The 16,831-nt window shown below is 39.9% G+C and overlaps 1 protein-coding gene across 1 annotated transcript in view; it reads right to left on the reverse strand.

Moving 5' to 3' along the window:
* ARNT (aryl hydrocarbon receptor nuclear translocator) overlaps nt 1-16,831 on the reverse strand; it is a 77,161-nt gene that overhangs the window by 13,794 nt on the left and 46,536 nt on the right. The window contains exons 6-12 of the mRNA XM_021708519.1: nt 14,716-14,929; nt 11,007-11,220; nt 8,587-8,689; nt 6,525-6,590; nt 6,041-6,126; nt 3,857-3,933; nt 2,733-2,867 (exon numbers count right to left, since the gene is read on the reverse strand). Of these exons, the coding sequence (XP_021564194.1) occupies nt 2,733-2,867; nt 3,857-3,933; nt 6,041-6,126; nt 6,525-6,590; nt 8,587-8,689; nt 11,007-11,220; nt 14,716-14,929 (895 nt within the window). The remainder of the gene's footprint in view (nt 1-2,732; nt 2,868-3,856; nt 3,934-6,040; nt 6,127-6,524; nt 6,591-8,586; nt 8,690-11,006; nt 11,221-14,715; nt 14,930-16,831) is intronic.

Consider the following 16,831-nt stretch of genomic DNA (forward strand, 5'->3'; position numbering starts at 1 on the left):
ATCTACTCACCTCAGCCTCCCAAAGGCGCGGGATTACAGGCTGAGCCACCGAGCCCAGTTATAATTTACATTTATAATTCACCCACTGTAAGTATACAATTTGATGATTTCTATTAAATTTATACAGTTGTGCAACCATTACCACAACTCAGTTTTAGAACATGTTCACTGTCCCCAAATTTTCCCTTGTCCTCATTTGCAGTCAATCCCTGCTCCCACTCCCCTGCTTTCTCCCTCTTTAGTTCTACCTTTACTAGAAATTTTATATAAATGGAATCATACAATATGTAGTTTTTGGGGCCTGGCTTCTTCTACTGTGCTTGGTATTTCTGAAGTTCACCTATGTGGTTGCATGTATCAATAGTTTATTCCTTTTTATTGCTGAGCAGTATTCTAACTCAGATATACTACAGTTGTATATTCACTTATAAAATGCTAATGGACATTTAGGCTATTTCCATTTTTTGGCTATTATGAATAACATAGCTATGAATATTTTTGTACAAATCTGTGTGAGCATGTTTTCATTTATCTTGGGTAGATACCCAGGAGTGGAATTGCTAGGCTATAGGATAAGAGTATGTTTAACTTTTTAGGACACTGTCAAAATGGTTTTGTAAAGTAGCTGTATCATTTTACGTGTCTGACGGCAATGTGTAAGGGTTCCAGCTTCTCCACATTCTCACCAATGCTTTTTTAAATCATTGGCATTCTACTGGGTACATAGTGGTATCTCATTGTGGTTTTAATTTGTACTTTCCTAATGATAAAAAGATGTTGGACATCTCTTTAGTATGGCATTCATATTTCTTCTTTGGTAAAATGTCAAGTCCTCTTTTTTTTTTTTGAATTGGAGTCTCACTCTGTCACCCAGACTGGAGTGCAGTGGCTGTCCCCGGCCACCGCAGCCTCGACCTGCTGGGCTCCGGCGATCCTTCCACCTCAGCCTTCCAAGGAATGGAACTACAGGCGTGCGTTACCACGCCCAGCTAATTTTGATTTATTGTAGAGATGAGGTCTCACCAAGTTGCCCAGGCGGGTCTCAAACCCGCGGGCTCAGGCAATCCACTCACCTCGGCTTCCCAAGGCGTGGGATTACAGGCTGAGCCACCGAGCCCGGCCTATGCTCTTTTTAACTGGCTTTTTGTCTTAATGAGTTGTTCACATATTCTCAATACAAATCCTTTTTCAGATATACGATTTGCAAATATTTTCTATCAGTTTATGTCTGGTTTTTTCACTTTCTTAATAATATCCTGGTCAGGCTCAGTGGCTCAGCCTGTAATCCCAGCACTTTGGGAGGCCAAGGTGAGTGGATTGCTTGAGTCTACAGGTTCGAGACCAGTCTGGGCAAATTGGCAAGACCTCGTCTCAACAAGAAATCAAAAATTAGTCGGGTGTGGTAGTACGCACCTATAGTTATGGCTACTTGGAAGGCTGAGGTGGAAGGATCGCCTGAGCCCAGCAAGTCGACGCTGGGGTGGCTTTGAGTGGGCCACTGCACTCCAACCTGGGCAATGCAGTGAGACTCCAACTCAAAAAAAAAAAAAAATCCTTATAAGTGGGCAATTTTAATTATAATTAAATCCATTTTTTTTCTGTGACTCATGCTTTCAGTGTTATACAAGAAATCTCTGCCTATCGCAAGATCACAAAGATTTTCTTCTAGAAGTTTATGAATAATTTTAGCTCTTTTTTTTTTTTTTTAGTTGAAGTCTCATCGACCTGCTAGGCTCCAGCAATCCTTCCACCTCAGTCTTCCGAGTAGAAGGAACTACAGGTGCACGCTACCACGCCTGGCTTATTTTTTAATTTATTGTAGCGATGAGGTCTCACCATTTTGCCCAGGCTGGTCTTGAACCTGCAAGCTCAGGCAATCTTCTCGCCTCAGCCCCCAAAAGTGCTGGGATTACAGGCTTGAGCCACCAAGCCTGGCCTATAACTTTAGCTCTTACACATGTAGGCCTCTGAGTTGATTTTTCTGTACAATGTAAGGTAAGGTCTAAGTTTTTCTTTGCATATGAATATCCAGTTGTTCTATCACTATTTGTTAGAAAGATTTCTTTTCCCCATTGAATTATCTTGGCATCTTTGCTGAAAATCAGTTGACAAATGTGAGAACAGACATTCTTGTCTATTCATCTATATGTCTATCTTTACATTAATACCACACTGTCTTGAAAACAATATCTTTACAGTTAGTATTGAATCAGGTAGTATAAATCCTCCAACTTTGTTCTTCATTTTCAAAACCTCTTTTTCACAAATCTTTTCACACAGCCATAGCAGAAGTTCCTCCTGGCCTTAAGAGTTGAAAGTTTATATAATGAGTCAATTCAGGAATGGTTAATTTGTCTACTGAATGAGTAAATTATAATAGCTGGTGCTAAATCTGCATATTTTATGAGTTACTATTCATTTAGGTAATTACATGAATTATCTGAAGGTGACCATGCCAGTATAACTAACATGAGTACTTCTGAATCATTATCTATATTAATATCAGTAACAAAAAATACATACATATTTGTACCTGCTGCTCCCCCCTGGCTTCACAAGCCATATTTCTCTAGATGGGATGATAGCCTTGATAGAATGCTGAGAATAAACTTTTTCTGAACTAGTGCTGACTGTTTTGGTTATCTTATGAATTACATGATTATATAATCTCAACACAGGCAAAGGAAATCAGAGGCCTAAGTATCAGTGACATAACAGCTTCTGCTCCTCACCTGTGGCTGGTAGCCAACAGTAGCCACACAGCGGTGATCCACAAAAGTGAAGATCCCCTCAATGTTATGGCGGGAAATGAACTCTGTTGGTTGACAAACGTTACTCATGTCTGTACAGTTGGGAGAACTAGTTACCTGAGAGTGAAGAAATAGAAATAAGGTAAAACACCACCATTCTTTACTGATGTATTTCCCATCTCCTCATGATCATTTGTGTAGACATGAGACTCCCAGTTTTAGAAAGGTCTAAACTTTCATATTTTATCCAGAAAGGAAAAAAATGGCATCATAGTCAGAGAGGACATAAAGTCTAACTCTACTCCCATACATGTATGTACTCTTTACCAAGTTAGTAAAATTAGAAAAAAAATTAATTCAACCAAAAATGCTCCTACTGTTATCTGGCTAAGCTGTGCTCATTACTAAGACTGATTATTGTCCAAGTAACCAAGAAGCTTATTATACTTATGAAAATAATCAAAATAATCCCACTTCTCTATTTCTAGTCATAGAATTAAAAAATGAAAAGGAGCTGGGCTCAGTGGCTCAGCCTGTAATCCCAGCGCTTTGGGAGGCTGAGGTGAGTGGATTGCCTGAGCCACGGGTTCAAGACCCACCCGGGCAACTTGGCAAGACCTCATCTCTACATAAAATAAAAAATTAGCCTGGTGTGGTAGTGCGCACCTGTAGTTCCAGCTACTTGGAAGGCTGAGCCCAGTAGGTCAAGGCTGCGGTGGCCGGGAGCAGCCACTGCACTCCAGTCTGGGCGATGGAGTGAGATTCCAACTCAAAAAAATAAAAATAAAAATAAAATAAAATAAAATGAAAAGGATCGCTCTCCTTTTGTATAGACGTAAAGGAAATTAGCTAGAAATAGAAAATTCAGCATTGTAAAACTAAAAATAAGAAAGATAAGGGGAAAAGATCTCCCTCTTTTTCTCATACTCATCAACTTTTACTTAAATTCAAGGATAGCAATTGTCACTATGAATGCCATACTCCTTTAAATGTTTAGAGTTTTATGGAATTCTTCATTTGTATTCGGAAAGTAAATTAACATGAATAGAGTCCTGAAGATTTCTTCTCAGTGAAAAGGGATGTAGACGTGGAAAAGTTACACTCGCCTGCAATCTGCCAATAGCCACTAGGCAAAACTTGCTCCCCTGGCCGGCTTCTGGGTCATCATCTGGGAGAGAAACACCTTCAGAAAAGTGAAGTTAAAAAGTTTAACAGGACTCTCAAACTCAGATGCCTTCAAAAATCAAACAAGTAAAGATTTAAAATACATTTAGCTATGGAGAGCTAGTTATAAAGCAGTAGAGATGGTAACAATAAAGGTAAACAATTATGTAGAATGTACCATATTTGACAGTCATTAAGAATACTTATACACCCACACTAGTTGAAATATTTTACCTATATTAATTATAATAAACTGGAGAGTACAAGTCCTACCCAAAGTATTCTAAAAAACTGTGCTGGCCTAACCAAACACATGAAGGCAGCTATTCTATGACCATATCATAAGCAGAGAACACATGTTGTGCCCAACCTGTGACTTTTAAAGTAAGCAAACAACCAATAATGAAATTATACCAAACACCAATATTTATTTATGTCCCTTGGAAAAGAGAAACCAGTGTTTTACATGGAAAGGAAAGAAGACTGCATTTCTCCCCCATTCTTTGCATAGTTATCTTCTTTTTATCCAGAAAAACAGTATTTATTTGATAGCCACACAAAGGCAAGGAAGATCACACATATTTTAAATGTATGGTTTATACGTATATAGACTAAACAGTTCAAATGTCATTACTACTTCAATTAAGTTTTTAAAAATTACATTAACTACCATTAGATGAGTGCTTGCCATATATCAAGCACTGGGATGAATACTTTCCTTAAATTAAATCTAATCCTCAAAAAAAATTCTGTATAAGATGTATCATCGGTTGGGCTCTGTGGCTCAGCCTGTAATCCCACGCTTTGGGAGGCCAAGATGAGTGGACTGCCTGAGCTCGTGGGTTCAAGACCCGCCTGGGCAATTTGGCGAGACCTCATCTCTACAATAAATCAAAAAAAATTAGCTGGACGTGGTATTGCTCGCCTGTAGTTCCAGCTACTTGGAAGGCTGAGGCGGAAAGATCGCTGGAGCCCAGCAGGTCGAGGCTGCGGTGGCCGGGACTGTGCCACTGCACTCCAGTCTAGGCAACAGAGTGAGACTCCAACTCAAAAAAAAAAAAAAGATGCATCATCTCTGATTTATAGATGAGAAAATTGAGGTTTATAAAGTTCAAAGGAATTTCCCTAGGTTATACCACTAATAAATAACAATGCCAGGAATCAAACCCAGGTTTTTCTAAAACCACAAATTTAATCTCTTTCCAAAATACATTACGCTACCTTTCATTCCTCTTCATTTCTGTCTCCCCAAAACAACTACTTCCCAATAATACCAATCCAGCAGGGAAGTAACACAGTTGCTAAGACTTGAGAGCTCTGACAAGTCAATTTAAAAAGGGAACCCAGTTGGGCTCCGTGGCTCAGCCTGTAATCCCAGCACTTTGGGAGGCTGAGGCAAGTGGATTGCCTGAGCCTGGGTGTTCGAAACCCACCCGGGCAACTCAGTGAGACCTCGTCTCTACAATAAATAAATAAAAAAATTAGCCAGGTATGGTAGTGCGCGCCTGTACTTCCGGCTACTTGAAAGGTTGAGGCAGAAGGATCGCTGGAGCCCAGCAGGTTGAGGCTGCGGTAGCTAAAAGCGTGTTACTGCACTCTAGTCTGGGCAACAGAGTGAGACTCCAACTCAAAAAAAAAAAGAGTACCTCTGCATCCCAACCATCTTTCACGCATTTCCTGTTCTAGTAAAGCTAATCTGCTCACAGCTTGATTAAAGCCTCTGCACAGAATATTTTCTTTATAAGTTAGTGCAATCAAGCCATTTTCCCCTTCTCCCTCAAAGTCTTGCTCCTACTTTAAAAAGCCTTCCCAAATCAACTGCATCCAATGTCAATGCTGCTTTGCAAGAATTGGTTACAACAAAGGCAAACAAATTATATATTTGGTATACATTACAATCTTGTGCATTTAAAAACCACAATACTGAATCATTTTCAAGTTTGAGTAATCCATTTCCTCAACTGTAATATAAGCTCAATAATGGAAAGGAAGGAGTCTGCCTCTTCTTTCCCTATTTTCTTTCAGCTTATACCGAAGTACATATACATAATAAATGTTAGCTAATTTTGTGGACTCTGTGAGGAACTAACTATACCAAGGGAAAAATCATTATCCCACTTTTTTACCTGCTGGGGGCCAGGCCTTGATATAGCCTGTGCAGTGGACCACCACGAAATGAGGTTCTCCCTCCTTTACAGAGCCAAGTCCATTCCTAGAAGAATTAAAGGAGATAGGAGAAAAACTCTATCCAATAAACACAAAGGGCAATGCTAGCTTAGTATCTTTAGCTTTAGGCTTTGGGGTATTTAGAAAACAGGATAATCAGTGCTTAGACCTTTCCCACCCAAAAGTGGTCACCATATTTTTGATCCTAGCCAAAATAAAGCAACTGAAAGACACTGCAGCAGAGGAAAAGTAGGCAAAGTAGCAGGGCAACTTCCTTAAACAGGAGAAGCAAGACAAGCTCTAGAAGTTCAGGAAAATCTTGGCAGAAAAAAAAGAACTAGAAGGTCAGGGATGAAGGTGAGTGCTGCTGAAGAAAAGACTACAGTAAGATAGGTGAAAGAGGATACTTGGCCACCCTTTGGTTTTTACTGTTTAGGACCTCACCTGCATCTGTTTCTCACAAAGCTCAGTCTATTCACAGCGACTGGATCCACTGAGCTATTGCCACACCTGTTTCAATGGACAGAGATTAAAAGCAGTCAGGCTGCATTATCAAATAATTTTCCATAATAAAAGCAGGATAACAGGATCTGGATACAACTAGACATAGAAAACTGGTAATGCTCCTAATAAGGAAGAATATAGATAAGATAGGTTTGGTATTTCTAATACTTTTAACTTGGGAGCTAAACTAAGGAACGGTAAAGGCATATAGAATACATAGACATTGGTGACTCCGAAGGAGGAGGGGGAGGGGGTATGGATGAAAAATCATCTATCAGGTAAAATGAGCACAGGTAAGGGTGGAGGGTACACTTAAAGCACAGACTTTCTCGCCACTATACGATAAATCCATGTAGCCAAAAATTATTTGTACTCCCTAAAATCATTAAAATAAAACAATGTTTCTGTTTTATTTAAACTATTATCTCATGAAAGCAGTCAGAGATAATATATAAACAAGGGGCATGGCTATGTTCCAATAAAACTCTATTTACAAATAAAGGATTACGGTTTGTCTACTCCTGCTCTACATTAACCACAAACTAATCTAAATGCTATATTTCATTATTATTTATCTTGCTCCTGTCTATGTATTTGCATTAGCTATGTCCACATGTTGATACTCTACTCCAATCCTACTTTGTCTCTCTCATTTCTTTAAAATAATAATAAATAAAACTTAAATAGGATTTAATATGTGTCATGTGCTGTTCTAAATACCTTTACATATACTGATCTACTCATAACAACTTTATGAGGTTGTCAGGCACGGTGGTTCATGCCTGTAACCCCAGCACTTTGGGAGACAGAGATGAGAGGACTGCCTCGGTCCAGGAGTTTGAGACCAGCCTAGGCAACTTGATGAGACTGCATCTCTACAATAAATCAAAAAATTATCCAGGGTCTCACTATGTTACCTAGGCTCAAATTGGTCTCAAGCAATCTTCCTACCATGGAATCCCAAAGTGCTGGGATTACAGGTGTAAGCCACTGTACCCAGCCCTACCCATCATTTCCTTTTTCTTTTTTTTTGAGAAAGCAGGATTTAGTGAGAGAACAGAATAGCTCCCACAGTGGGAGGGAACCTGAGGGGGTTGCCCCTACCCATCATTTCTCGCAAGCATCCTCTCAGAATATAGTTACTAAACTCACTTTGTTACTTTAAGAGATGCCTTTTCTACCTGTATAGAAAGGACCACCATCCCCTCTACAGAATCCTAAAATACATAGTATGTAATTCGCAAATGCTAAACCCTAATTGACAGACATAAGGAAGTTTCAAATTTGTAATTTTAAAAAATGCAGGCCAGGCTCAGTGGCTCAGTCTATAAACCCAGTACTTTGGGAGGTTGAGGTGAGTGGACTGCCTGAGACCGTGGGTTCGAGACCAGCCCGGTCAATCTGGCAAGACCTCATCTCTACAATAAATCAAAAATTAGCCAGGCATGGTAGTGCATGCCTGTAGTTCCGGCTACTTGGAAGGCTGGGGCGGAAGGATCGCCAGAGCCAAGCATTTGTCAATGTTGGGGTGGCCGTGAATGTGTCACTGCACTCTAGCCCGGGTAATGAAGTGAGACTCCAACTCAAAAAAAAAAAAAAAAAATGCAAAAATGGGCTGAATAAATGGATGTTGACTTGTGATGTAATGGGGAAAAAAAACATGTTCTAGAGTCAGACTAGTATGAGTAAAATAAAATCCTATATCAAACATTATGTTATCCTGGAAAGTTCAGTTCTTTTAAGTGTTTTTTCATCAGCAAAATGGTAGCCATGAATCTTACCCTATAGGACAATTGTGGGGATGAAATAAGATGACAGACATAAAGCATATATCACAGTGTCTGGTATAGGAGAAGATCAGTAAATGTTAGTTTCCTTACCAATTATTCTGTGTTACAACCCACCTGAGTCTTCAGAGTTAAATTTAATCCTACTGGAGCTAATCCAACTAAACTCCTGACAGAAATAAAACCCAAATCACAATATTCAGCCTGACATTTACCTCATTCGGCAAATAAATGATCTCCTTGAGCCCATACACATTCTCATGGAAGACTGCTGACCTTCCTTTTTCACTGTTCCAGTCTTTAGATCCAGGATACGCCCTGAAAGAAGACAGAAAAGCAATCTGGAGTATGTTTTAGTGTGGGAGAAAGAAGGGAAAAGATACGGGAGACAAAGATGAGTCAACATCCTATTCATGCCCTCAATATCCTTGTTTGTAACAAAATAAGCTAAGCAAGAGATGGATTTTCAAGACTAAAATATTTCAATTCTTATCAATGCATCTCACTATTAAATTCAGAGGCCACACTGAAAATAACTTTGTATAAGGGAAGAGAGGAGTGGAAACTGGTGGTAGAAAGCAACAGGCAAGACTATACTGCCATGCCTGATTATTTTTATACACATATATACAGAGTGAATGTCATTGTTTTAAAAACAAGTTAATTTTCAGCCAGACACGGTGGTTCATGCCTGTAATCCCAGAACTTTGGGAGGCTGAGGTAAGAGGATTGTCTGAGCGCAGGGGTTAGAGATAGCTAGGGCAATTTGGCAAGACTCTGTCTCTATGATAAATAAACAAAATTAGCCAGGTCTGGTGGCGTGTACCTGTAGTTCACTACTTGAAAGGCAAAAGGATCATCTGAGCCCAGCAGGTCAAGGCTGCGGTGGCCATGAGCATGCCACTGCACTCCAGCCTGGGTGACACAGTGAGACTCCTACTCAAAAAAATAAAACATTCTATAGTCACAATTAGTTGGGAGGCTGAGGTGAGAGGACTGACTAAAACCAGGTATTCGAGGCTGCAGTGAACTGTGAATACTCACTGCTCTCTCACCTGAGCAACAGTGCAAGACCCCATCTCAAAAAAAAAGTAAAGAAAAGAAAAAGAAGAAGACTGGGTATAGTGACTCACACCTATAATCCCAGCACTCTGGGAGGCCAAGGCAGAAGAATCACATGAGGCCAGGAGTGTGAGACCAGCCTTGTCAAAATAGTAAGATACACCTCAAAAGAAAAAAAAAGAAACTGTATATGCTATAGAAACACACAGATCTGTCTCAAGCTAAAATTGTTTCTTCCCTTCATTACACAGAAACCAAGGGCAACTTTTGAGGAAAAGGAAGAACCAGAAAAATGAAATGCATAAAAACATAAAAGAGAAAAAAACTAATGACCAACATTAATATGACCATATTGAAATTTTTTGCTTTTTATTTTAACTACCAGTATTTATCTGCTTCTACTTTAAATTTTTTTCTAGAGTTGCTCAGAAACAGATGTGACTTATTTCCTCTAACCAAACTCTGGAAAAAGACTGAATAACATTAAAATAGCAGGAGGCCAGGCATGGTGGCTCACACCTATAATCCTAGCACTTTGAGAAGCCAAGGCAAAAAGGACTGCTTGAGCCCATGAGTTTAAGACCAGCCTAGGCAACATAGAAAGACTTCATCTTTACAGAAAATTAAAAAACCAGCCAGTCATGGTGGCACACGCCTGTAGTCCCAGCTACTCGGGAGGCTGAGGCAGAAGAATATCTTGAGTCCAGGAGACAGAGGCTGTGGTGAGTCATAATTATGCCACTGAACTCCAGCATGAGCAACAGAGTAAAACTCCAACTCAAAAAAAAAATTAAAAATTAAAATAAAATGCAGAGGGAAATAGTAGAGATTTAAAAAAAAACACCTATACACTAACCAAAAACAATTCCTCTATAAAATAATCTGTTATAGAATCTAGCACAAAGCCAAGCAAAAGTAGATAGAAAAAAATTACCACATAATTTTCTATACACATGAGATAGAAGCATGGATAATTCTTTGAGGAAAAAAATTGTTATAGGTTGAGATTTTACTGTTTTTTAAAAACTAATATTAAGATGAAAGTAAACTTTCATGTGAGCATTATCACTAATGAAACATTTTCTAAGGATAAGACACAATGTAGATAATGTGCATGCGGATAAAAAGTACTGATTATATTCATTAAAGGAGAAAATCCTAGAAGCCTTCCCAGATTCAACAAATTTAAGAGCTAAAATAGGCCGGGCGTGGTGGCTCAAGCCTGTAATCCCAGCACTTTAGGAGGCCGAGGTGAGGGGACTGCCTGAGTCCATGGGTTTGAGACCAGTCTGGGCAACTTGGTGAGACCTCATCTCTACAATAAATCAAAAAATTAGCCAGGTGTGATAGCACGTGCCTGTAGTTCTGGATACTTGGAAGGCTGAGGCGGAAGGATCGCCTGAACCCAGCAGGTCGACGATGGGGTGGCCATGAGCATGCCACTACACTCCAGCCTGGGTGAAGGAGTAAGACTCCAACTCAAAAAAAAAAAAAAGAGCTAAAATATTTCTTATGTCTCAGGAAAAAAAAGAAAAAAAGTCTTCCCATTCATTTTTCATCACATAACTCTCACCTGTCAGGGCATTTTCTGAAGTAGAAAGCTGCTCACGAAGTTTATCCACATCATCTGGGTGCACCTGATCATAGAGTGTGCTGCCAAACCATTCAGACTGTGGCTGGTTCAAAACAGGAGTCACGGAGTCAGAGACGTAAACCACCCGGCCTGTTTCACATGAGACAATAAACAGAAAGCCATCTGCTGCCTCCAAGATCAAATGTTTCAACTCCTGCCCAAGGAAAAGAAATAGAAGTTAATACTGAACTCTGAAAAACCAAGTATTTCTCTTCTTAGAAAGAAGACATTTCAGGCCCTATGTATCTCTCCATAAGTAACTGCTGGCTCACACCTGATGCACAATCACAGATTCCCAGCCTAAACGTAATTAATTATCTTCATTGACAGGAAAGTGTTTTCCAATATATTCTTCCTCAGTTTGTCTATGTTGCTATCTACCTTTTCCTCTTTATCTCAGGATCCAAGAGGGGGAATAAAAAGGCTTGCCATCAACAACAACTGACCTCTTAATTCTGTCCTCTCTGGTCTCAGGATGTTGCTTAACAAGTATTTTCCACTTTCCCTCTTTTTCCTCTCAGGCCTATAAAAATGATCAAGTTGGCCAGTCATGGTGGTTCAAGTTTGTAATCCCAGTACTAAGGAAGGCCAAAGCAAAAGGACTGCTTGAGCCCAGGTATGTGAGACCAGCCTAGCAACACAGCAAGACCTCATCTCTACAAAAAATAAAAAAATAAGCCAGGTGTGGTGGTGTGTACCTGTAGACCCAGCTACTTGGGAGACTGAGGAAGAAAGACTGCCTGAGCCCATGAGGTCAAGGCTGAGGTGAGCTGTGATCTTGCTGCTGTACTCCAATCTGGGTGACAGAGTGAGACCCCAACTCAAATAAATAAACAAATAAATAAATAAATTTTAAAAAAAGATCAAGTTTCCTTAATTCTATACAAATTTTCCCTCAACTTGGCCCAACTCATCTCTCTTTTTCAGTGCCAAGCTTATACTAACAATAATGTTATATTCACTGCTTATGTGCTCTTGCCTTTCAATTATTTCTCAATCCCACTGCAATCTTCACTCTAAACTACTGTGTGTTTGTGTGTGTCTGTGTGTGCGCACGCTTAGAAGGTTACTAACATCCTTCTAATTACCAATTCAAGTCCCTTTTCCTAGGTCTTCATCATTTTATTCAACCTCTCTGCAAAATCTGACAGTGCTGTCCATTCTACCCCTTACATTTTATTTTCCCCTAGGTACTATGAGGCTGCACTCCAATTTGCTTCCTCCTCTGCTTCAAGCTTCCTTTCCTTGGTTCAAGTCTTAAATATAGACATTTCCGAAGTTCTATCTCATGTGCTCTTCTCTATTATATTAATATCATACTTTCTTCCTAGGAAATCATATCCACTCCTCCCCACTATGAAGTAATACCCAAGTCTACATCTCTGCTTGCCTGATTTTGTTCCTGAGTTTTTAGCAGACCTGAATTCCAAGTATCTTTAAACATTTCCAAACAGATATGCTACCAGTAATTCAATGTCAACACCTCACGACTTCAATCATCATTTCCCTCTCCAAAAATCCTCTGTGCTCTTCTTGATTTACAGCATCCTCCCAAGCTAAAGGCCTCAAAATCTAACTACTCTACCCACATTCCAGTATTAACTCAGTTTTATCAATTCTACTTTCAAATGCTGTCATCATCTTATGCCAAAACTAATAGTCTTTCTGCTTTCACTCTTTCCAATCCACCCTTAAAATGCTACTAGACTTGGTCAGAAATCCTAGCACTTTGGGAGGCCAAGGTAAGATTACCTGAGCCCAGGAGTTCAAGACCAGCCTGGGCAACACAGTGACAAAAATAAAAATAAATTTAAAAAAATTTAAAAAAAGAAAAAAAGTCAGGTGTGGTGCTGCACGCCTGTAGTCCCAGCTACTCAAGAGGCTGAGGTGGAAAGATGGCTTAAGGCCAGGAGTTCAAGGCTGCAGTAAGTCATGATCGTGGCACTGCACTCCATCCAGCCTGGGCAGCAAAGTGAAACTCTGACTCAAAAAAAAAAAAAAGCTATCACATCTGCTAATACATTTTCTATGGCTCCTCACTGACATTAAAACCCAAATCCTTTAACACCCAACATCCCAGCCTACCCTCCTATTATCATCTCCCAAAACAAGCTAAACCACTGTACTTTCCTTGAATAACCTAATTACTCTCAAGTTTCTAAGTTTTTGCTCAAGTTATTTCTAAAATCTATAGTACTTCCCAACTCATTTTCCATAGCTGCAATTCCACAGGACTTATTACTGACTCTATTACAGAATCACTTCCATGTTTGATTTATTTATTTACATGCCTGTTTCCACCAGAAAACCATTTCTCTTACCATTCTTTGTACTTCTCACAGCACAAAGCACCTGGTTTGCCCACAAAAAGTACATAACTGGAGTCTGTTGAATCAATATCTACACGTATACTATTACAGCAAATTAACTATTACAACGTACATGGTTATAAAATATGTGCTTTCAAACAGCCCATCATATTTGGAAAATTCTTCTTCTATTCTCCCAAATCATAATCCTTCTTTCTTTGACTCTTTGATTAAAATGGTGGCATTAGGTGCATCCATGATTGACTCCGAGGTCAATATTTTTCTTCCTTATACTTACTGTATTTTCCTAATCTTTTTGCAATTATTTATTTTTATTTTTTTTTGAGTTAGAGTCTCACTCTGTCGCCCAGACTGGAGTGCAGTGGTCGCTCCCGGCCACCGCAGCCTCGACCTGCTGGGCTCCGGCGATCCTTCTGCCTCAGCCTTCCAGGTAGCTGGAACTACAGGTGTGCACTACCACGCCCAGCTAATTTTTGATTTATTGTAGAGATGAGGTCTCGCCAAGCTGCCCAGGTGGGTCTCGAACCCACGGGCTCAGACAATCCATTCACCTCAGCCTCCGAAAGGCGCAGGATTACAGGCTGAGCCACTGAGCCCGGCCAATTTATTATTTTTAATAATCAAGATAGAACATGGCTCCCTTAATCTGAGTAGCTTTCCCTAACCATCTCATTCAAGTCTGGCCATTCTATTCATTTTAGCCATCCCTCCAGTATAAATCTGTCTAGTCCCACATAAATTAAAAAACAAAAACAGTATTTTCCTCTCTGTATGCCTTTTCCTATCATTTTTCACTTGTGTGTGTATATATATCCTGCCACTCACATATTTATATTCAGACTTGAGTTCCTGAAAGGCAGAAAATGCTTCTCCCTACTGTTTTTTTTCATAGTACATCAAATGTATTGGAGCACATCCCTGAGCAACAATGACTGCCTATTAGACTCCTTCTATCACTAAAACTGGAAGCTGCTTCAGAGATGAGAAATAGATTTCCTCCATCCTCTAACCCTAAAGCTAAGGAAGATAAATGGTTCCACTGACATAGTCATTTCCTCTCTGTGATTCCGCTGTTCTTCTACCTTGTAGGCTGTATTCATGAGACAAATTCTAGAATACCTATAAGCTTGCTAAACAGTTTTCACAACTCTTCTCACTTCTCATTGTCCCAAGGCTAACTAACGTTACAGTTGAAGATTGAAACTCATTTTCCCATGGTATGAATTTTTCCTGAAGAGCTGAATTCTTGTCCAAAAAAAGCAAAACTTTCAACAGATTCATTCGGAATCTAGGCTCTCAGAGTTTTAAGTTCCAGAGACCTGATCAGTGAGGAAAGATGGCTTGTAGGAGCCATCAGTGGATGTGTTGCCAGTTCCCCGCAAGGACTTCATATGAGAAACTGCCATACGTAAGATGGTTAGCTTGTCTGGTTTTCGAGCCAGGGCACTACAGGTGGGTACCATATCTGACAGTTCTGTGATGTAGGCTGTCATCTTGTTCCGTCGTCGCCGTTCAATTTCACTATGATTTTCCCTGCATGGAGAGAGAGAGAAGTCCCATCCAGGTGATCACATCTGGTCATTTGGTAGCTGGAGAATGATATGGATACCAAGCGAGCTGCTGAAGAATGTTGTATTTAGATTTAATGATGCTTAAGTCTCAGAAGTTAAAGTAAGGTGTGACAACCTTCTCATGCAAAGCAAGCATGGAACAGAACTAACAAGGCAGACAGAGAACAAGCAGATACCACCATTCCCTCTATCTTCTGGAAATTTCACTTCCTATGTAAATGATCACTCCCTAATAACAAAAAATGTTTTAAGAATTTACAGTATTTTCAAATGTTGATTTCACTCACTAAAGTTTCTAAAGGACATATAACCTCAGCTTGGTTTACTAATTTAACTTTTTAAAGGCTAGAAAAGCAAATGACCAATTTTTGCCCACTCAAGTATGTTGCTTTAGTAGCTGATACAAGACTTGATAGTATAGAATTCCTTGGTCTATGAAATGTTGCTTTGTTGTAAGCCTCTCTCTTATTCACAACATTAGAAGATTTTGAAGTTTTATTTGTTCCACTAATGCACAAAGTTCTACTTTCTATATCTGGGTATGATGCCAGTACACTAAACTTCTTAAAAGACTCAAGATACTACATACTAGAGGTTCAACATGAGTTCCCAGTCTGGGACAAAGTCAACTGGAGAGTAGAAGTGGAACAGGGGTAGAATGCTTAAAGGCAGCCGGGCTCGGTGGCTCAGCCTGTAATCCCGCGCTTTGGGAGGCTGAGGTGAGTGGATTGCCTGAGCCCACGGGTTCGAGACCCGCCTGGGCAGCGAGACCTCATCTCTACAATAAATCAAAAAATCAGCCAGGTGTGGTAGCGCATGCCAGTAATTCCGGCTACTCGGAAGGTTGAGGTGAAAGGATCGCCGGAGCCCAGCAGGTAGAGGCCGCTTCCGGCCACTGCACTCCAGTCTGGGCGACAGAGTGACACTCCAACTCAAAAAAAAAAAAAAAAAAAAAGAATGCTTAAAGGCCTGGAAAGAGACAACTTGGATCTCACCAGGGTAAGTAGATTATATCTCCAACGTTGACTTTCTCAAGATTAAGACAGAATGGTATCACTGGTAAGAGAAATAATCTAGTAGTTTTAGAACAGGAATTTTTAGCTGGGCACGGTGGTTCATGCCTACAATCCCAGCATTTTGGAAGGCAGAGGTGAGAGGATTGCCTGAGCCCAGGGGCTCGAGATCAGCCTGGTAACTTGGCAAGATCTCATCTCTACAATAAATCAAAAAATAATCCAAGCGTGATGGTGCACGCCTGTAGTCCCAGCTACTTGGAAGGCTGAGATGGAAGGATTGCCTGAGCCCAGCAGTTCGAGGCTGCGGTGGCCGTGAGTGTTCCATTGCATTCCAGCCTGCGTGACAGAGTAAGACTCTAACTCCAAAAAAAAGAACAGGAATTTTTAAAAGTCCAGTAGGTTCCTTGGTGTCCTCCATGGGTTTGACTCAAAGAGAGAACCAAACATGTTTCTACTTGAACAGCTTTGTTTTATCTCTTTTATTTACTGCTATTACCACTCAAAGATTCTATCTAAACAAAAGTTCTTTGTAAATAAGAAAGAAAGAAAGAAAGAAAGAAAGAAAGAAAGAAAGAAAGAAAGAAAGAAAGAAAGAAAGAAAGAAAGAAAAAGAAAGAAAGAAAGAAAGAAAGAATCTCACAGAAATATATTTTTTATGAGAACAAACTGAAGCCCAGTAGGTTGGTGACTTTTCCCAGGGCTATTCTCATTCCCAATACAGTGCTTTCTCCATCACACCATGCCAAATCCGTTTTCTGAAGAGTGAAAGGGTTAGTAGGAGACATTTGAAATGGCAGCAAAATGAGTTCATGGCAGTTTAAATAGGTAAATAATAGGCTGGGTGTGGT

This window comes from Carlito syrichta, unplaced genomic scaffold (assembly GCF_000164805.1).
Source record: "Carlito syrichta isolate Samal-C Ts95f unplaced genomic scaffold, Tarsius_syrichta-2.0.1 Scaffold142856, whole genome shotgun sequence".
NCBI lineage: Eukaryota > Metazoa > Chordata > Mammalia > Primates > Tarsiidae > Carlito > Carlito syrichta.